This window comes from Arvicola amphibius, chromosome X, assembly GCF_903992535.2.
Source record: "Arvicola amphibius chromosome X, mArvAmp1.2, whole genome shotgun sequence".
NCBI classification, from domain to species: domain Eukaryota; kingdom Metazoa; phylum Chordata; class Mammalia; order Rodentia; family Cricetidae; genus Arvicola; species Arvicola amphibius.
In genome coordinates this window covers 22940736-22962942 of record NC_052065.1, presented here as the reverse complement: position 1 = coordinate 22962942, position 22207 = coordinate 22940736, and the positions used below count along the sequence as shown (strand labels likewise).

At 43.5% G+C, this 22207-nt stretch overlaps 1 protein-coding gene across 1 annotated transcript in view; it reads right to left on the bottom strand.

The window, feature by feature from the left end:
• Shroom2 (shroom family member 2) overlaps positions 1–22207 on the bottom strand; it is a 115192-nt gene that overhangs the window by 33322 nt on the left and 59663 nt on the right. The window contains 3 exon segments of the mRNA XM_038317148.1: positions 5509–5609; positions 6455–8798; positions 10119–10250. Coding sequence (XP_038173076.1) covers positions 5509–5609; positions 6455–8798; positions 10119–10250 — 2577 coding nt within the window.

Sequence of the window (22207 nt, the reverse complement as noted above, 5' to 3'; positions counted from 1 at the left end):
TCTAGTCTGGTCTATACATAGTGAGTCCCAGAACAGCCAGGGCTACATGAACAGACCCTGCCAAAAAAAGGAAAGAAAAACAAAAACAAACTAACAAAACCAAAAAAACTAAAAACAACAACAACAACAAAAAACCCAAAACCAAACCAACTAGTCTTGTGCCTCTGTCTTTTTCTGACAGTTGCTGTTTTTCTTTTCTGGGATGATGGTCTTGTCTTTACACATATACAAAGAACACTTTAGTTCGGGGCTCTGCCTGGCCTTGTGAAACAGAAAGCTCTGCCCACATCATCAATCCCTGCCCACTCCTAATCTCTCTACTTCCAAGCTCAAGTTTCACCTTCTTAGCACAACCCACTCAGCGCTGGATGCATAATTATCTAGCACAGTCCTTTAGGAAGGCAGACTGCAATTTCTGGACTGCAATTTCTGGACAGCTAATTGAAGGCCAGGGACAATAAACATCTGCCCTAAAGCCGTGAACATAGGGTAGAGCTCCCCAGTAATCAATCTTTGTTCCTTCCGAAATCCACTTGGCAGAAACTGGTTTTCTAAAGAGGAAATTGGTCTTCACAATAATTTCTACACGCCAAGTTTTCTCTCAGGGAAAACACCCAAGTGGCGTCCATTGGGTTTGCTTTTCTGGTTCGTGTATTTTATATTAGAGCAAAATGTCTCTGAAAAAATTCTCCATGCATTCAGTTTTGTAGCTCTACTGGGAGTAAGAACATATTCTTGTTATTTTCTTTTACTCACCCCAATAAAATACAGCCTTGAGGTCAGTGATAGCCCAACTGTGGGGGTCAACCCCATAGCTCATGTTAGCCCCAATTCCTAGAGTGTCCTAGGACATATATCTTTACAGAAGAAGTCCAAATGTGAGGAGCAACAATCAAAACTAGTTACATTAATTTTCTTAAAGGGTTTAAGTAGGAATGTGGAAAGCAAGTCAGTTTCATGATTTCTTCTGAAACACTTAGATCTTCTTAACTCTAGATCAACTTAACTCTAGATCAAGTGCAGATGGTATGGCCCATTTCACTTACTAGCATCTAACTAAAATCTTTAGCAAAATTTTAACACAGAACATGTACTACCATGGAATGCTGATATAGAACTCAAGGAAGGTAAGATAGGAAACCACTCATCTACCAACTCAACCATCCATCTACTCATCCATCCTTCCATCTTTCTGTCTATTCATTCATCCATCATCCATGCACCCAACCATTAACCGATCTCCATTCATCCACCCATTTGTCCATCCGTCCATCCATTCATTTGTCCGTCCGTCCATCCATCTATCCTTCCATATGTCTATTCATTCATCCATCTATGCATCCAACCATCCATCAATCTATCTATCCTTTTATAAACCCCTCACCCATCCATCCATCCATCTACCCACCCACCCACCCACCTATCCATCCATCCATCCATCTATCCACCCACCTCTCCATCCATCTATCCACCCACCCACCCATCTATCCATCCATCTGTCTATCCACCCACCTAACCCACCCATCCATCCTTCCACCACCAACCCACCCATCGGTCTACCCATCTATCCATCCATCCATCCATCCATCCATCCATCCATCCATCCATCGGTCTATCCATTCAATTTTCAACCATCTATCTACTCTTTCATCCATCCAAACAACGACTTATCTAACTGAGAGCCTGGGAGTTAGAAAGACTCCCTGGCAGGCCATCATGTAGGGAGAAAAGGCCATAGTTAGGTACTGAAGATAGTGAGCTTCCAAGATGGCTTGTTTCTTCCTCACCCTCCTGACCAGAGACAAAAGTCTGATAGCTCAAAACAAAGGCCTTGTGGGCTTTTTCTCCTGTTAAGAACAGTCTGGATTTTTTTGTTTCACGAATCCCCAGTAGGCTTCAGAGAGGGTTACTTTCTCTATGTGTCTGCTTCATATATATGTTTCCTCACCCCCAATAAATGCATTTCAACTGCTGATTCTGTCTGTGCTTGTTTGTGGAGGAGGTTAAGATTTCTCTGTTGCTACCTGTCATGCCCAAATGAACCTGATTAAAAAGCCCTAGACTACTATACACACACACACACACACACACATCGTTATGCAATACCCGTCCTTATTAACTCATTCCTCCTTCTGTCCCTCTGCTTATTTATCCAAGTGCCCATCCTTCATCCATTCAAGTACGCATCTCTGCACTTATCACCTATCTATCCATTCACTAATTCACTCATCCACCAACCACTTATTTGGTACCTAATCTGTGTAAGAACTATGTGTGATAAACAGCAGAGAAAAATTAAAATCCTATTCTTCCAAACTGCCCACCAGAAACGAAGAGGAGGAGTCCAGATAATAGGACAATGGTGTAGAAATACATATTGAATCCTGCTCCCAATATCCCAGTCTGCAGAGGATAACTCTGTTCAAAGTATGATGGACATCGATTTTGAAGATGTTAGGAATGACTAATTTGGTGTCACAAAAAGGAACATACTAACAGTGAAAGTAACTTAGCGTGACAATTTCTTTTCACAAAAAGGGCACACCATGCACTGGGATCAAGCCAGTAAGTAGCACCACACATGGTCTAGATGACCTCTATCTTTTATCCCTAACAGAATATAGCTATATAGGCAAACAAGACATTTAAAGTGGTGGTTAAGGAGAAAGGAGGTCACTAGGATTACTAAAAGTGAATCTGTCTGGTGTCCTTGTAAGAACTGGAGATTAGGAAACAGAGACACACAATGCAAGCAAATGAGGGCACAGTAAGGAGCTAAAGTCTACACATAAGTTAGAGAGGCATTGAGAGGAAGGAACCACCCTCCCTTTGATCTTTCAGCCTCCAGGGCTGGGAAGAAATCAGTGCTTACTATTTAAGCTATCCGGGCTATAGGACATTAAAAATGTCTCTATTGCATTTCTGTTTATACACACACACACACACACACACACACACACACACACAAAATCAGAGGACAACTTACAAGAGTTGTTTCTCTCCTTTCACTTTATGTATTCCAAGGACAGAACTCAGGTCTGCAGGCTTGGTGGCAGGGGCCTTTACTAAAAGCTGGAAAATCTCACCAGCCCCTGTGAGACCACTTTTTAATGACAGTCATTGAGAAATCAGACACCGAGTCTTTAAGGGACTCCCAAATCAGTGATGGAATGCATTTGCAAGAAACAGACCCAGCTGGCTGTAATAAACTTGAGGATTCAGCATGAAATCTGAGGACAGCTGGAACCTCTAAGAAAATATCTTCAGAACATGTGAGATGGGCTGCTTGGGACCAGATGCAATGGAGGGGAGAAAATGCCACTGTATCTGCTACCTTGTGGTCAGGTTACCCAGCTACAATGTGTTTTTCCCTTAATCCAACAGACTTTAATGATATCTCATGTGCCACGTACCTTTATGTTTGTTTCTTAATTCTGAGACAAGGTTTTGTTCTATAGTCTAGGGCTAACTTGAATCTACGAGCTCCCTTCTTAGCCTCCTGAGTACTGGGATTACAGACATATGCCACATGTTGCTCTCACATAGTTAAGAAAAGAATGAAGTACTTTCCTTTCAGCTACAGATACTTGTAATTCTTTCCCCACTACATGGTGTGGTCTTGCAGGATCGTATCCTTCACACATGCATAAAAAAGATGCTATTAGTGGGAGGTGCTCTCACATGCCTGTCATCCCAGAAAGTGTTCAAGTAGGAGGATCAGCACAAGTCTGAAGCCAACCTGTGTTACACAGGCCATTTCTGGGTGGGAAGTGACACCATATCTCAAAACATAAGAAAAAAATTAAAATTATATTAAAAAGTTATTTCTGTTTGGACTTTGGTGAATAATCAGCAAATAAAAATTAACTCCTATGTCAACATTTTTGTGTTATCACAACAGAATGCAACAAAACTCTTTATTTCAAGTATCAAATACCAGATCAATAATTAATTTCCCATGGAGACATGTTTATGTTACTTTAAGCCTATGCAAGGTCACTAAGTATTTTCATACTTCTGCATTTTAGACTGCCTATTATTTTTATAATCTTTTTATTTCTCAAGCATATTATTTCTTGTTGATCCTCTAGAAACACATGCTCTAGGAAAAGGTGAAAATGACTTTTTAACATTCCTATTTCAAAATTTCAATATCCTTGCCTCTTTTCAACACACACACACACACAAAATGCAATCCTGAAAACAGCAAGGTTTGAAACGCAAAAGCAGGCTGCTTCTGAAACTAATCTCTTCAGAGTCATTAAGCGGCCAGCTGAGAGACACAGCCATGAGAAATAAGGCAGAAAGCCCCTCTTCCCTTCGTCCTACTCCTGTGAGCTCTCTGACAGAGCCGTGGACACAAATAATCACGTGTGCACACACAGCTCATGCACAGTATAGCTGTCCATGGTGACATTCTCTGCCCCCAACCCTGCACAGCTGCTGCTCAGCACGTGACTGACTCAGAGCCCAGGAATAAAGCTCTAATTGTCCTCTTCAGACACTGTTAAATTCCGTAGGCAGATTATTCCGCAGGCTTTCATCAGTTTAGCTATGCAGACTGTTAAGTAATTGCAGGGATTTCTGAGGCAGGCACACAGAGTATCAATCCGGTCCCTTCAGAACCACATAAACGTGGGATAGTTTTGAATACGGATAACAACAGTTAGTGTAAAAACGTGTGCAATAAGACACCGTTACATAAAGTTCTTGATAACAAAAGTTAGTGTAAAAATGTGCAAAATAAGACACCATTACATAAAGTTCTTGAAAGCATATATCTAAGTTGGTTATTTCTGCAACGGAATCTTGACCTTTGAAGTCAGTGTTTAATTTGCATCGTATGCTAGTCATATAGGATGTATAAAACATTAGGAAAATCTTCCCTCAAGAAAGCCTGGTGCATGTTAATTTTCATCTTTCCACCAGGGTTATTATACACACATCTAATTGAATCTATTCTCTACACAGCTTATTATATACCCCCCCCCAACAATCTGGAATTGTTGCAGGCAACACTGTAAGAGCACAGATCTTGCCCGCCCTCCTCCCTTCTCTGGGAAGTCAAATGACTTCTATTTTAAAGCTTCAAGTTAACTCATTAAACAAGCCCAATTTAGAAAGCTTTACCAAAATCCTTTCTGACAATTCTGAGACTGTGGCCTACAAACACAGCTGTGTGCCAGATAGTAAAAGCATCTCTTCAGTTAAAGACTTTGTTTAAGGAGGCTAAACTGGACATTTTTTTGTCCCCATAAAGCATTTCACTCTAAGAAAAACCAACAGCTACTTTAAGAAACATTAAAGGCTATCACTGCCCTGCTTCTTTGGGCAGGGCAGCAGAGTCCACGGGATCTCTCGTTTCCAAACTCTAAAATCTTAGTGACGGTGGAAATCACACTCGATTAGCAAAACTAAGACTTGTCCTATTAACGTCTCATTCACCTTCCATAGATATGTTCACAGTCAACACAACTTTTCAGCAACCCCAATCCACAATTCACCCACCTTGGAGCAGAATGTCCCTCGTCAGCCTGCAGTGTACATTGTGGTACTTCTTTGTGCCCGCCAGAGTCCTCTGGCTGCCTGTCTGGCTCAACAGGCACTTCCTGTGAAGAGCGACACCATGAGACACAGACTCATCAAGCTGCCTTCATGCCTGAGACGACTGTTATTATGAAACCCCTCATTTGTGGGTTTGCTTTGTATGCCTGTCCCACAATGCCCGTGGTAAGGCCTGTTGCCTCAGACTTGAGACCTGGTCACAGGACATGGCTGTTCAACTCCATAAGGCACTTAATTGAGACCACTGACCTCGGACTCCGGCATTGAGCAGAAAACAGGACTCCTACATGAGGGCTGTTGCCATGTGACACAATCAGCCAAAAGAAACACAATAAAAAACAGCTGGCCACAAGTCATAACTGCAAAACCACACATGCTAGGACTTGTGGGGGCTGGGATTCTGACTCCTGACGGAGAAGGCATGGAGTTCTCAGAATTCACACTGAACTGTGTGTGGATAAGTTGGAATGCAGCAGCGGCAGAAGCAAGCTCTCCCCGGGGTCTATGTGGAGTTTTGGTACCAAATACTAAAAGCAAGCAAGCAAGCAAGCAAGCAAGCAAGCAAGCAAGCAACTCTCCTTCCATGTACAGCATGGAGGTTATCTTCTAAGAAAAATACTAGCAGTTTGTTATTAACAAGAAAATGAGGCTGTTAATATTGCAGCATTTCCCCCACAGAGCAGATACACAGAAAAAGTACAGTGAAGTGAAATTTAGGACAAGGGACCTGGGGATGAAAGAGATGTGTTTGCACAAAGGAATTCATTCCCTTATCTTTCAAACTACAAATAACACTCTTGCACCTCAGTGAGCCCTCATACATGCTGGGTATGCCCTAAGTGTCTTCAGATAGTACAAGTGAGGCCGTGGCACACGGTATACTGCTTACCTGTGAGTAGCGATCAGTGGACGGTGATGACCTGGACCGTTCATGGATGTACTGTGCCCTCTGCTGTTGGTCTAGACCAGCATCCAGAATATCATCTGCTGAATGGTACCGCCCAGAACTCCTGGCTTCCAGAGGTTTCTTCTGCTCCTTCCAAGACGCCTGATATTCTGCAAAGGTTCCAAGCCTTCTGGGTGGGTTCAATGTCTCAGAGGCTTTTTCTACTTGTCCATCATCACTGAGGACCTCTCCACAGGAGGTGGCCCGTGACCTCTTCTGGAACCAGGACTCTGTACCCTCACATTCACGGCCCCCTGTCTGTGGCCTCTCAACCTTGCCTCTTGAGAGCCCACAGAGAGCTTGCCTGTGGCTTGGCCTCTGGAGAAGAGATTTGCTTGTTTCCTCAAAAAACTTCCACCTGTCAGCAAATGTTCCCACAGTATCCTCAGGTGTCCTGACGTTAGGATGAGGACTGTGGTCCCCTGACAGACCCACCTCATTCATTTTCTCTGGCTCAGAATAGGACTTCAGCTTCTGTTCCACTGTGAACCGTTTCCGGCCTCCGATTCGAAGAAGATGGGGCACACCACCACCAGAAGATGGTGGCTTGGCCAGACCTGCTTCCCAGAGGCTGGGGACAGAGTCTGGCTCCCCAGGGGAAGATAAAGAAGATGAGACAGTACGGTCACAATTCCTGTGTTCTGCTTGTCCCGGATACTGATCTGCTGGGGTGGGACCTAAATCACAGCGGTGGAAGGAGGTAGCCCTCAGAACACGTGTCTGGGCCTCTTTCAGGTGCTCTTTATAGGTGCTGGGGAAGGAACCTTCTGGGACAGCCCCCGCATCAGCTCTCCATTCGTCAGCAAGTGTCACAGTGCTTTTGCTGTTCTGCAGCTTCGCTCTGCGCATCTGGATCTCATTCCTCAGCGTCGTGGCAAAACGGTCACTCCTTCGCATGGGTCTACCCACCTGGGCGTCAAGCGGCAGTGGCTTCTCGGGTCTCCATGCCCCACCTTGGGTCAGAGAGTGCAACATGGGTGTCCTTTCACGAGAAATCCTTCCACGTTCTCCATCCACCGACTTGAGGTCACCATCAGGACACTGTGACCTGGCTTTCACAGTACGGCTGGCTTGAAGAGGCTCGGGGATCCCTGAGCAGGAACTTTCAATCCCTGCATCCCGTGGATGATATCCCTCTCTTCCGTGAGAGGCCAGCGTCTCCTCATGCTCTTGTAGATAGCACCTCTGGCCCATCGAGGGCAAGAGAGGATAGTCAACGTCCACAGAACGTGTGTCTGAATGCCCCAAGTCACCTCGGGGTGTCACAACCTGGGCACACCCCTGCACAGGCTGCCTGGGGGGTGCACAGAAGTAATGGCTGTGCCCTCTATCATCCAGCTTCTGGTTGGCAGAACCAGACCATCTCACCTGAGCATCATTCCGGGAGGGTTCAGGAAGCTCCTGCAAACCCCCACCAGGAGTCCTATAAAGCAGTTCCCTCGTTGACGAGGGGACCCTTGGGCTCTCATCAGTGCATTGCCATCTCTGCTGGCTCCCACGGTAAGATGTCAGGAAGTGGACGTCTGTGTTGGACAAGGACAAGTGGTGCCTGCCCGGGACCCCTGAAGATCCACCCACTCTATCATCTGAGGATAACCAACGGTAATCCAGGTGGCCTTCTTGCTGGTAACCCAAGCTTCCTGTTTCTTTGCCACTCCTTGGGTGTGCCAGCCGACACTGTCCATCAGTCATTTCCAGTCTATGGCTCCCTCGGGGTTGGGTGGTAAAGTCTGAAAATGGAGGGTCCCGTGTCTTTTCACGGCCCCCAGCTGCCACAGCAAAGCCATCACTGAGCAAAGGAGCTGCAAGGGGGGGAGGAGAAGGGGCTTTCTTCTTGTCAGGAACATACCAAACAGGCCCAAAATTTGATCTTCCAGAAGTGGTTGTTTTCGGCTCAACATTATCCTCTGGCCTTGGGCTTTTCCTGATGTTACCAAGAACCCTGAGTGTGGAACATGGCGGCCTGTCCTGTAATCCCTGAGGATCACTTGCAGGCTGGCTCTGTCGGCTGCTGCCTGGCCTGGAGGCCTCCCAGAGGCCAACTTTGTAGAGAATGTTCTCAGTGGAAGAGGCGTCGGCCCTGGGCAAGGTGTGGTCAGGGGTGCCGGGACAGGTAGAGAAGGAGCCGTAAGCAGAATCTCGCTTGCCGTGGCCACCCAGGTGTCCAGATGGGGAGAGCTGGGAGCCGCGGTCCAGGCTGTCTAAGCTGCCCACAGAGCTGAAGTGCTCAGCAGTGCGCTGTAGGCTTGTGTGCTCCCATGAGCTGGACAAATCGTGGGAGGAAGAACTACAAAGAAAACGCACCCAAAAAAAGGTTTGCAAACAGCAAGATCTCAGGAAAACAGCATTGTGAGCATAGCTGGACCTACGCTAAGGAGGACGAGGTTACAACAAAAAGGTTTGTAAACGGACAGAAAGATGTCAGGAAAACAGCATTGTGAGCATAGCTGGGCCTACGCTAAGGAGGACGAGGATGCAACAGTAGCTGAATTGGGAACTGGGGAGGAAAGACATTTCTAAGGACACACTGAAAAGACTGTTAACCTCCTGGGTACCTTTTTAAGATTCTTTTCAATGCTACTACATTTTCTCAACTCAATAAAGACTCTGATGCAGGAAGTGCCTAAATTAACATTTCTGTGGTCCTTCATTTGGTAGGGACTGGGAAAATGGCAGTTCATGAACTAAGAATCGTTCTTAGTTTTTTAAATTTTTTTTAATTTATTTTTTATTATTGTATGTACATCATGCCATATGTGTAGCGGTCAGAGAACAGTTTTTGTGGAATTGGTTCTTTCCTTTTTCCTTTCTGTGTTTCCAGGGATAGAGCTCAAGTCATCTTTTACTCACTGAGCTCTCTCACAAAATAACGTAAACAGATTCGTCACATCCAATGGGATTGAAACAACAATTAAAAATCTTCCGGTTCAGCTGGGTGTGCTGGCACACACATTTAATCCCAGTATTCGGGAAGCAGAGGCAGGAAGATCTCTAGGAGTTCCAAAGCCAGCCTGGTCTATAAGAGCTAGTTCCAGGAGAGCCAGGACTACATAGTGAGACCATGTCTTGAACTCCTCCCAAATCTTCCAACTTATAAAAGCCCAGGGCCAGATGGATTCAGTATAGAATTCTATCAAACCATCCAAGAAATAACATCAATATTACTCAAATAGTTCATAAAATATTAAAGCAAGGACATTTCCAAATTCTTTTTATGAAGCTAACAAACCCCTGATACTAAAACTGGACAGACACAACCAAAAAAAGAGAATTAGTTCTGAAAGAACATGGATACAAAAGTTCTCAATAAAATACTTGTGAATCAAATTAAAAAAAGACATCCAAAAGGTTATCCACCATTACCAAGCTGCCTTCATCCCAAAGATACAAGGTGCTATAAGAAATACCACAAGAGAAAACAAGCTTGTTTGTCTAGCCATTTAATTTTGTTTTCTTGCTGTGAAATATTCGGTTCTAACCCTAACTGAACAGAGGTGGTCTTGACTACTCAGAAGTCAAGAGATTCGTGGGAATGTCTGAGTATTCACAGAACGTGACAGTTATACAGATCACACATGGTACCTAGTCTCAGGGAAAGAGTACTCACCTAGCCTGGTGCTGGCTCTTCCAGGAAGGGGACCCACTGGTGCTCAGAAACAGTGAGGCTGCTGGCTCGGGGTAGGTATCAGAGACCTTGGTGGCATGCCAGGAGTGAGGCCTCCAACTCGGATCACTCTTCCTGGAAAAGAATGCAGACACTGAGGGACTTTGCATCCTGGACACCTTACTGGCTGGCACCTCTGTAGGAATCCAACAGAGGAAACTAGTGGCGTCTGCTGGCACCCAACACAGCACGACTTACAACTGCTTCCCGTTGGATATGGTCATGCACGTTATTTCCGATATTTGTTAATGACCAAGTTGCCATGTTGTAGAGTGGAAATCATAGCCTCTAAAGCAGTCCTAAGTCTTTTTAATCTATTCTTCCATAAATGGGTACAATTATTGTTTGCCAGTTAGAAATTCTATAAGCTTTTGAGATGTCTCCTGTACCCCAGGCTAGCCTTGAATATCTGATCTTCCTGCCTCCATCTCCTGAGTCTTCAAGTGGACCCCCATGTACTGTTTTATGTACTGATGGGGATGGAACCAAGAGTTGTGTACATTTCTAGCTCTTATTTTGTTTTGTTGTTGTTGCTTTGTGCATTTTTAAAAGATGGAGTATGCATGAGGCCTTGGGATTGATTTCCAGTACCCCCAAAACAACAATAACAACAAAATACCTTCAGGGAAATGCCACACACATGAAGACCCACAGAAGGTCCCTTTGACTCCAAAGTCACTGCATGAGGGTATCTTTACTTCTCCAGTTTAAGAAAGAAATGAACTCACAGTAGACAGTTTTTCAGCCAGTAAACAATGGGAAAAGAATCCACTGAACACCTTTAGGTAAATAAGATTACACATTTTCTCCTACAGGCAAAAATATTAAAGAATGCTATACAATAAAGAATATTTTCAGCCTGGCCTGGCCCCCGTGGGCTGGGGCAGCCTGGAAAATAACACCCAACTACGTGCCCAGTGTCCATGACCATTGCCGCTGTGGGTGAGCACAGGAGAGCCGTCCTACCCCTTGCCAGCTGCCACATGTCCACCCCTCACCAGCTGCCACAAATAGGAGAGCTGGCCCCACCCCTCCCTTGGGCAAAGCAGGAGAGGTGGCCCTGGTTCAGCTACCACCTAAACCGAGATCCAGGTCTTTGAGTTGGCCCAATCCTCCAACAGCTGCTCCAACCAAGACCTGCTAGAACCCATGAAGGGGCCAGTCCTGCAGAAGCCTTGAACTACTTCAATGACTCATTGCAATGAACACTTGCGAGTAAAGCTGTTTGGGCAAAAATGTACACTGTGTGACACCCTCAGCGTCCACAGTGAGATTTTTTTTGTTTGTTCATTAATCTGTTTGTTTTATTTTATGGGGAGGTTGCAAGGTCAGATGGTGGATATGGAGGAACAGGGAGATGAATGGAACCGGGGTGCATGACGGAAAATCCACAGAGAATGAATAGAAAGTGGAAAGAGAGATTATTTATCAAGATAAAACCGAAAAAATGTTATAACACAAATCTTTTAATGACCTGTATAGTTTCAATAAGTATGCAAGGTGTAAAAAAATAAAATATGCTGACTTTGTAATAATTTTCCAGGAACTAGAAAAGGAATAAAACAGACAAATTCATTACACCTCAGAACTAAGGAATTATAAAAGCAGGAATGTACCTCATAGAATTCCTCAAATTCTTCATAAGGAAGGCTCTAACCACATGCCCTTCATTGTCTGCTGTTTTTTCATGTTACATTATTTGTAACTTCTTTTATCTTTCTTTTTCTGGTTAACTGGTGAGATAAATAAACTAGACTGACTGAATATGAGGGCAGAGGGGAGGAAAAATATGGCTAGGTAAAGAAAATGCCAGTCGGGCGGTGGTGGCGCCCTTTAATCCCAGCACTCAGGAGGCAGAGGCAGGCAGATCTCTGTGAGTTCGAGGCCAGCCTGGTCTACATAGTGAGTTCCAGGACAGGCTCCAAAGCTACAGAAAAACCCTGTATCAGAAAAGGAAGGAAGGGAGGGAGGGAGGGAGGGAGGGAGGGAGGGAGGGAGGAAGGAAGGAAGGAAGGAAGGAAGGAAGGAAGGAAGGAAGGAAGGAAGGAAGGAAGGAAAACACCTCACCCATGATGATACTATTTCTACCTCCTCACTAGAAAGCCCTGAAATGCTAGTCGATGTCATGGGAGAGCAATGTCCAGGAAAAATACTGCTATTAGTAAAATCCTAAAATAGTAGCAATAAATTTGTTGTAAGAGATTTCAAATGTCTACGGCATCTTTGCTACCTTTCACATTGGTTTTGTGTGTCCCTTCCCCTTCAGTGTCAGCTCAAGGTGAGCAGTTCCAGTAACAGAATGAAGCAGTTTTGCTTTGCTTTGCTTTCCTTTTCCTTCCCCTTTTCTCTTTCTTTCCACCCTCCCTTCCTCTTAATAGATGGGAAGAAATAATATTCTAGGGAATCTGAGCATGGTTGTAGGGAGACTATACCTTCTTGGTTGTCTTAGAATGTTTTCTCCGAAGAAAGCCATGGAAGAGTCATTAGTTAGCACATCAGGATGCTATGGAAGAGTGTTCTCCACAGCACCTAGGATTATATTTATGTGCAAGGGACCTAGAAGTTCTCCAAGGCTAGAGGGAATCAATGAAGAAAAGTAGGACAAAATGCATCTCTTGGCTCATATCTTTGAGAACTATGCATGAATAACAGACTATGCTCTGTGAGGCCATGAAGAAATTAAAAAAAAAAAAAACACAGAAGAGCCTTAAAAGGAGAAATACATGGGGCTAGCAAAATGGCTCAACTGGAAAAATGCACTTGCCATACAAAATTGAGAACAAAAGAGTTCTATTCCTATATGCAATCGCTGAAGGTTCCAAAACCTACCAGGGAGAGTGAAATTCTCCTAAAATGCACATGATCGTTTTCACACCCTCTCAATTTCCTGGCCCTCAACAAATCTGGGTATCAAGAGCACCAGGCTAATTACCATTTCAGATGCTGGAAAACAGCTGAGGTTGTGTTAATAAGAAACAGATACATCTAGCGCCTAGCTGGCCAGCCATCCACAACGCTGAGGAGATTTTGTGTTATCTGATGCCACCTACTGGCCCAGTCACACTCAGTATCTCTCTGACTAGTTGTACCCATTCTCAGGTGGCAAGAACGGATTTGAAATCCACTGATGAGTGAGGTAACAGAGACTCAGAAAAACAAACACAATACATACTCACTCATAAGTAGATATTAGATGTAAAGCAAAGGATAACCAGGCCATAATCCACAGCTCCAGAGAAGCTAGGTAACAAGGAGGACCCTAAGAGGAACACATGGATCACCCAGGGATGGGGAATTAGATGAGATCTCCTGGGTAAACTGGGGGTCGGGGAGCAGTGAAAGGAAAGTGATGGGAAATGAGAACGTGAGGGAATGAGATGGTCGAGGGGGAGACGGGTGGACTGAGAGAGCAATGGAGAGAGATCTTGGTAAAGGGAGCCACTATGGGGTTAGGTAGAAACCTGGTATTAGGGAAATCCCCAAGAATCCACAAGGATGACCCCAGCTAAGACTCCACGCAATAGTTGAGAGGATGCCTGAGCTGGCCTTCTCCTGTAAATCAGATCGATGACTACCTTAATTGTCATCATAGAACCTTCATCCAGTAACTGATGGAAGCAGATGCAGAGATCCACAATCAAGCACCAGGCTGAGTTCTGGGAATCCAAACAAGGATAGGGAGGAGGGGATATATGAGCAAGGGAGGTCAAGATCATGATGGAGCAATCTATAGAGACAGCTGAACCAAGCTTGTGGGAACTCATGAACTCTAGACTGACAGCTGTGGAGCCTCCGTGAGACCGAACTAGGCCCTCCATATGTGGGAGATAGTGGTGAAGCTTGGAATATCTGTGAAGCACCTGGCAGTAGATCCAGGACCAGGATCTGTCTTCCTGGTATGTAAGCTAGTTTATTGGAGCCCATTCCCTATGGTGGGATGCCACACTGGGCCTTAACGCAGGGGGATGGGCTTGGGCTTTGGCCAGTTTGTTGACTTCCCATGGAAGCCCTTACCTGTTGGGAGGAGTGGATGGGGTTTGGGCTGGGAGGAACGTCGGGGAGGGGGTGGTGGGGTAAACTGTGAATGGAATGTTAAATGAAATTAAAAAATAAATTAACAAAAAAAGAAATTCACTTATAAATAAGGCTCTCCTGTTTCCTCCAATGTGGGACACACAGTCAGACGGGCAAACAGGTAGAGAGATTTATTTCACTGTGATACTCTAGTAACTTTTCTTGAAATTATCTGCCACAAATGTACAACAAATTGGATGTACTTCATTTAAAAAATAATGTCATAGTTCAACTAGGAACTACGGAATGATCTTTAGTCTTTGTGTATGCACGCACGTACATGTGCAATTGTGTGTGCATGCACATATAAGCTTGCATTTCCATGCAGGTACACACACTACAGTTTATGTACAGTTCATAAACAACCTTTGGTTATCAGAACTTGCCTTCTATATCATTTGAGAAAGGGTCCCTTGTTTGCCTCTCTATACATTATGCTAGCTAGCCCACGAGTTTCTGAGGATTCTCCTGTCTCAACCTCCCATTCTGCCAAAGGAGCACTTGTATTACAGGTATGTGCTATCACATCTGGCTTTACGTGGATTATAGAGATCCAAACTCAGATCCTCATGCCTGTATGGCAAGTATATTACACACCGAACCATCTCCCAGTCCGATATTTGGATATATTTAATTTTGAAAGAACAGTGCTTGGTATTTCAATACAAAAACTGGCATAGAGCAATAAAAATTCTGTTTCTTCTCCTTCTGTTAGACAGTCTCTTACTGTGTATGCTGAGCAAATTTGGAGCTTGCTATACAGCCTACAGTAGCCTCAAATTTATGGCCGAATGCCATAAATGCAGCTTCTGTTTCATTCTGCTGGTTATTAGCATAACTAATTTGATGAAATTTTTGTTATGCAAAAGGACAGAGAGAATCTCTTCCCTTTCCTCAAAAAAAAAAAATAAACAATCACATATGCATTGGGTATTTTTATAAGTGTTTAGTGAACTGCACTTCCTCCCCAAATACAGTCTGTGTCTGGTCATCCCGCCCTAGTTAGGTCTGCAAGTAAACACAGGAGGCTTGGCTTCTGGAAACCTGCAGAAATAGCTCAGCATATCCCTCAACCTGGAAACCTTAACCAGGCAGGCTAGAGGGCTATTTCCACAGACTTGGTGTTTTAGAAAGTCTAAGATAGAAGAGGCAGAAGTTAGGACAGTGTTAGAAATGTGCTAGGAATATTCGGGTATCGGTGACTTCAAAAGCACCAGCGAGAGAGCCTAGGGCCTGTGGAGGGGCACACAAAGCCACCTCACCCCCTAAGAGGCCCAGAGAAGGCAGGGTGCTTTCTAAAGGTCGGGGTAAGGGAAAGTGGAATTGAGTTGGCTCCTGGTAACGACTGGCACTTGGAGTTCCTCAAACAAATTAAGAAGGTCCTTCCTGCAGAGTGGACCCTGGCTCTCACCTTGAACTTTCTTCTTGCTTTCTCTCTGCTATTCAGGGATTCACAGCTCTGTGCTTCACCTCAAGTGCACTGGGGATGATGCCTTGGGTTTGTATATTTTCATCGAGCACCTGGCTCAGCCACTGAAAGACAGCTCCGTGGCTTTTTCTTCAGAACAGAAACACTCCACCCTCTTGAAGTCGCCACGCACTAGTTACAGCGTCCTTTGCCCATGTCCTTATCTTTAGCTGGGAGCATTCCAGACGGCAGGACCTACTGGAACGATGCTAATCATTTGGCTGGGATGCTACCTGCAAGTTCAGTGAACCTATAAAGTATATGTTACAACACTCTTAATGATGACACTGTGTCTCTGTGTATCTACTGTAAGGAAAAAAATTAAAAATGAAAAAACGGCACAACAAAACAATAGAAGGAAAGAAAGAAGCTTTGACTGCTTAATGGCGCAGTGATAGATTCATGGAACAGTCCATTCTTTCCTAGGCAGACAATGCCCTGCTGTGGACAGGAGCATCCTGCCTGATAAGATCTGGTCCTACGGGACATGAGTGAGAAAGTTTCTGCCTTTCTGCACCAGAAAAATTCATTCAGGAAAGACACAAACTTCCTAATACACTCTCGCGGGATGAAACTGATACAAGCTATCAAAGGCCTATCTTCAGCCACTACTAAAGTTTCACGGTTCCTCTTCTCCCCACTGCTGAAAGAACGTTACAAAATGAACTCACGCTGTACTCGGTACTGGAGTACGCTCAAATCAACAATCTGTTTCTTACCTTCCGTCATGTTTACCAATGTTGGAAAGCAAAGGGAAAAAAAAGGCTACCTTTCTATCTTCTCCCCTCCATATCCAGGTCACTTGCGATCATGATTTCCAAATGTCTAGTCCATCAGACAACATTTAAAAGGACTCCAGCAAAAAAGAAGGAAGGAAGGAAGGAAGGAAGGAAGGAAGGAAGGAAGGAAGGAAGGAAGGAAGGAAGGAAGGAAGGAAGGAAGGAAGGAAGGAAGGAAAAGACTCCAGCACAAACTCCTGGCTTCATTTCAACAGAATGATAATGTTGGCCAGGAAACAAAAGACATTCAAATGTGCAGTCATTAATGTAACCATTAAAATAGCCCTAAGGATAAACAGAGTTGATGAGTCTTATCTATAACAACAAAGATACAAAATTGGATATGGTGACTCACACCTGCAATACTAGGCCTTAGGTAGTGGAGGTTGAAAAACCACAAGTTTGAGGCCAGTCTGTTCTACACAGCAAGATTCTTTCTTTCTTTTTTTTTTAAGGTAGCCACAGAATCAGTATGTTAGAATGACAGCTGAGGATGGGTGTGATGGGTGTGTAGTGGGTCTTCCAAGGTTATAGGTAAGGAATCTCAGGGGAACTGAGATTCCCCCACCCAGGCGTTCTATAAAGACATATTATCTAGCTCAGGTCTTTGAGAGAGTCAGCAGAGATAAAAGGAGACAGATGTTTGAAAAACCCGCTATAAAGGACCAGATCAAAACACACTGGAAATACCCTAGGGATCTCAGTGACTACAAAAGTGCCTCAAAGGGACAAATTCCAAAGAAGGCGAAGTTGAGCAGGATGTTTCTGGAAGGCCTAGAGTGGAGGGACAATGAAACTGATGTGGCCTTTGGAAATTGTATATACTCCCCCAATTTTCATAAGAAATAAAAAGTACCTTTATACAAGCATACAGTGGATCCTGGCTCTCTTGCCTGTCTCAAAGGAAAAAAAAAAAAAAAAACATCTCCTTCTTAGAGCTTTCAATTATGCTTACCATGCCCTGACAAAAATGTTAGAATAAATTTGATAAAATTTGAGAATTTATAAGATCCTTCTCATAGAAAAATGACCCAGAAATAGAGATTAGATATAAACAAGACGTCTAACAGGTAGGAAAGGCAAGCCAAGACATGTGGCAAAGAAATGTTGAACCTTGGCCATTAAATAATTTCATTTTATAAAATAAAACAAATGACTTCCTTGAAGTTTACGACCCGGTCTGTCGAATACAAAGAACGGGCCTACGATTTGTGGTGGTATACATCGGTCATGGCTACACCTGAGACTCTAAGGCAGGAGGACTGTAAACTTAAGGGCATCCTGAACAATAAAGCAAGACCCTTTCTGAAGGGGAAACCAGCCAACTGCTGGAGGATGAAAGTGAACAGTTAAGTGCTATGCTGAGTAAATAATAGTTCTCAATCAGGTCTGGTGGCACAGATGTGTCACCTCGACACTTTTAAGTAGGAAGACTAGGAACTCAAGGTCACCCTCGGGTTGTACACACTGAGTTTGGAGCCAACCTGGGATACCTAAGGCCCAGTCACAAAAAGAAGGAAAAAAAAAATCAATTCAGTAACATTTTCCCCCAAAGGAATCTGTTAATTTAAACCCTTAACAACGTCTTCCATAGTTGGAGAAGTATAAAGCAATACCTCACATGGATGGTCACTCTACATCCATAAATGCTAAGTAGCTATGCGGAAATTGCCATTTGTTTTATCACACATCAGCTCAATAAGGATGGATGGTCCTTTTCTTTGGAAAAGCACCAAGCCACAGAATACCCTCCGTATCCTTAAGTTAAATGAATCCCAAGACCTAACGGAGAATGTGGTTCAGGAGTAGAGTACTTGCCTGGCATTCAGAAGGCCCCGAGTTCTATCCACAGCAATGAAAATAATAGTAACAACAATAAATGAACAATAGTGTTATGTTTAGAAACTGAAACTTTACAAGATGCTCAAGAAATACCCGTGTGCTGTTTTTGTTATCTGAGGCTCTTGTGGTTGTTGTTTGTTTCTGTCACTTCATGACAGCTACAGACAAGCAACCCTAACGCCCAGGGACAAAGCAATACAGCTGTTTTCCAGAGTGGAGGCCAGATACCTGCCATCCCTTTATCCCGGTCATGGTAACAGCTATTCCGTCAGAAAGAATACTGGCAGTCTCAAAGTCAAAAGCACCTGAGTTATTTATTTTGGCTTAGTTAGTTTTTCAGACAGTGCTTCCCTATATACTTACTGCCTCAGCCTTCTCAGTACTGTGCTATAGGAAATCCTACAGTTAGCAGCCTTTAAGTCACCCGCCCAATGGGGCATGGCCTCTTATACTATTTATGCCGATGTAAAGTATGTGTCTGGCCTCTTTTCTGGCTTCAGGATTCAGTTGCTGTTCTCCGTTCCAGCAGGGGATTGTGATCTATGAGTCTACCCCTAAATAAATATTTATTATTCTCAATTCTGAGCTAGTGTGGGATTTCTTTTAAGCATCCTTCTTCAGTACTGGGATTATAAGCATGTGCCGCCCTCCCCAGCATAACCCTGGTTATTTAGACATTTCATAATCCCATTAATAAAAGCACTAGCAATACAACTTTATTAAATTAAAAAAGGCTTTGGATTTAACTACCATCACCAGGCTATAAATCCACTTCCTTGGCTCCTATTCTAAGCGGTTTTTGTGAGGGCTGGGTTATAGCAAATATTGGAGAGGGAAAAGAGGGAGACACATAATGTGGTTCTCATACCATGAACATTTTCTTGCATAAATGAAGTAGACAGTGAGAAAAGAAAGGCAACAAAATGCAAATACAACAACTTTCAGAAAACGCCCATTCTACATGGTAAGGTGTGTTTGCTTCTTTCTCCAAAGATGACCAAGGAATATTAGCAGCAGCAAACTTTATGGGCCATGTGTGTGAGTAACATTTATTCGGTCTCTGTTACCTACTGGGCAGTCATCTGCTCACAGCTCTGTCCGTATCTCTCTACCCCTTGGTAAGAAACCAAAAGTGCATTTCCCTAGACCATGCTGTCAGCCCAGAGGAACAGGGCATCCCCCAATCATCGTTGTGACTAAAATCAAGGGCAGGGCAGAGAACTCTGAGAGTTACAGGGCTCCTACAAGTAACAACACGGGCGAGCTACCTGTTGGACATAACTAAACCATGGGCCTCCCGCCAAGGGAAGTCGATTGAGAGGTTGGCAGGATGTTGAAGGAATCCTAAAAGAAATCTCACACTAGCTCGGAATTGAGAAATAGATGGTTATTTATTTAGCGGTAAACTCACAAATCAGAATCCTCTGCTTGAATGGAGAACAGAAACTGAATCCAGCAACCAGAAAAAGCAGGCGGAAAAGAGGCCGGGTGCATGCTCGACATCAGCACATCTAGTATAAGAGGTCATGCCTCAGTGGGCGGGTTACCACTAGCTGTAAGACTTCCTGCAGCACCTCCTCCTTTCTGTTTACATAAGAGAGTTCTAAGCCTAATACAAAACTATATACAATAAAAACAAGTATATTCAATAATTATCCTATCCTAACTAGTTTAAGTCTTGCATAATAAATAACTTGGCAAAGTCATGAGAGGAAAGTAACTACAACCATCTAGTCTTCAACCCAATTGAAGATCCGAGAAGGGAAATAATACTTGAGTAAGCAGGAAGTGCAATCAAGCAACTTCCAAAATGTGCAACAAATGACAGAGACAACTGGCTACCTGGACAATCACGCAAAGTCTCATTTGCAACACTGAAGCAAGCAACTTTGGCTAAGGCCTAGAATAATCATCTCAACCGCTTATTTCACTTTTTGATTCAACCGCACATAGAGGAATCTTCCCAATGTGAAGTCCTTCATGTTAGGGAGACCTTACCACTGGTACCCCTTTTAAAAAGAATACAATTGAGGGTGTGACCCTATGAAACAGCACTTGGCTAGCACCACAAACAAAAACATTAACTGCATTGTTAATGCTACAGCTTACATCTTAACTCCGTGGGTCTCAAAATGAACATCATCTGTAGCACGTAAGGCTAGTTATACAATTTACAGTTCCTCTGAGCTGAGTGTCATGGCATATATCTATGATCCTGGACTTGAAAAGCTGAGGTAGAAAAATTAAAAATCTCATGTTTGAGGGCCTGGGCCTCCTGAAACCTTGTCTCAAAAAAGAAAAGGAAAAGGAAAAAAAGAAAAGAAAAATTGCCAGTTCCTTTAGAAACTTGAAAGAAACAAAATTAACAGCTTTTCTTAATGTGTTTCTTAATTTAGTAAATATGTGTCTCTTAATATAATTTTAAAAAAACCACCAGTGAGCCTGGGTGTAACTCAATAAGTAAACCACTTGCCTAGCATCAGCAAGGCCCTGCCTGGGTTCAGTCCCCAATACCAGAAGAAAACAAAAGGCAAAATACAATGATAATTGTATGCAGGAAAATGTCATAATACGATCCATTAGTTTGTATAACTAAAAAAATTAACAAAAATAGCCAAAGTAATGAGAACTAAAAGCCATCAATGTTTGCGAAGTAATGCTTTGTTTTCTTTACTCACTAGAAATCATACTCTATACTTCTACCAAACAACTTTATAAACATCATTTGATGCCTAAGTTACGGTATTAGCACTGCCTTCATAAAGATCAAGTTCCTTATTTTTCTACAATGAATAAAGAATGAAAAACAAAGTCTTAACTTTGACCTAGAAAATGAAATGTCTCACAGGGATTCATCTGATTAAACTACTTAAGCTACATACAAGTCCAAACTCAGGATAAAACACTTATGAACTATTTGGTTTTGCTTCTTTTCCTGGCCTTAATAAAGAAAATACGGAAGGAAGTGCAAAGAAATCAGGGCATAAACTTCAACATCTCTGCTTCGACAAGGAAAGAAACATAGAAACATGCCTCCGCATGCTCACAAATAGAAATAATGCCATCAGCCATGAGCAAACAGCAGCAAGCAACACTTAAAGCATGGATTTCATTTGACACTCCCAGAAACCCTCCTTGGACACCCCCCGCAACACACACATACACCAAGAATCCATTTCTGGGAGAATTCTGCAAGGAAAGGTTTTCTAGAATGTAGAAAGGAGAAGAGGGGGAAAGAGGAAAGAAGGGGACAAAGGGCACAACCAGCTGCTGTCTTGAAACTACCACTCCTGTCATAGCACAGTAGTTACTCACAGAAATAGCTGCGCTAACAATCATCACTGGGGCCTCTGGCCACCCACTCAAGGTCAGTTCCATGAGGAGAGCACTACAGGGTACCAGTATGAAGCTGAAGGCAAGGAAACTCTACAGCACCGGAGAAAGTCTGCATGTTGCACGGAACTTGCTCCCAGTAAGCGACACCCCTGTCCGGCATCGGAATCCTGATTTCTATAAAACGTGCAACCATCTAATACAGGCTGCCTAACCATTGCAGCCTCCAGCAAAAGAAAAGCCTCCGCTTTAGTGCTAATCTACTCCTGAATGTTAGCTTAGCAGATATCATTAGATTCACAAGATGGTTTGTGATGATCAGCAAAGAGACAAAAACATGAGTCAACCCCATTCTGGCTTGTTCCCAACAAAACGGCTTGCAGTCTAGGAGAGTATCACCAGAAACTACCAGAGTGAGATTAAGGATGAAGTGCCAAGCGTATTTCACTGTAAAAAAAAAATTAAAATGTAAATTTGGGAAGAGATTGAAAATATATTCATGGTATAATATTGAAAATAAATCTTCCCTAGGGTTC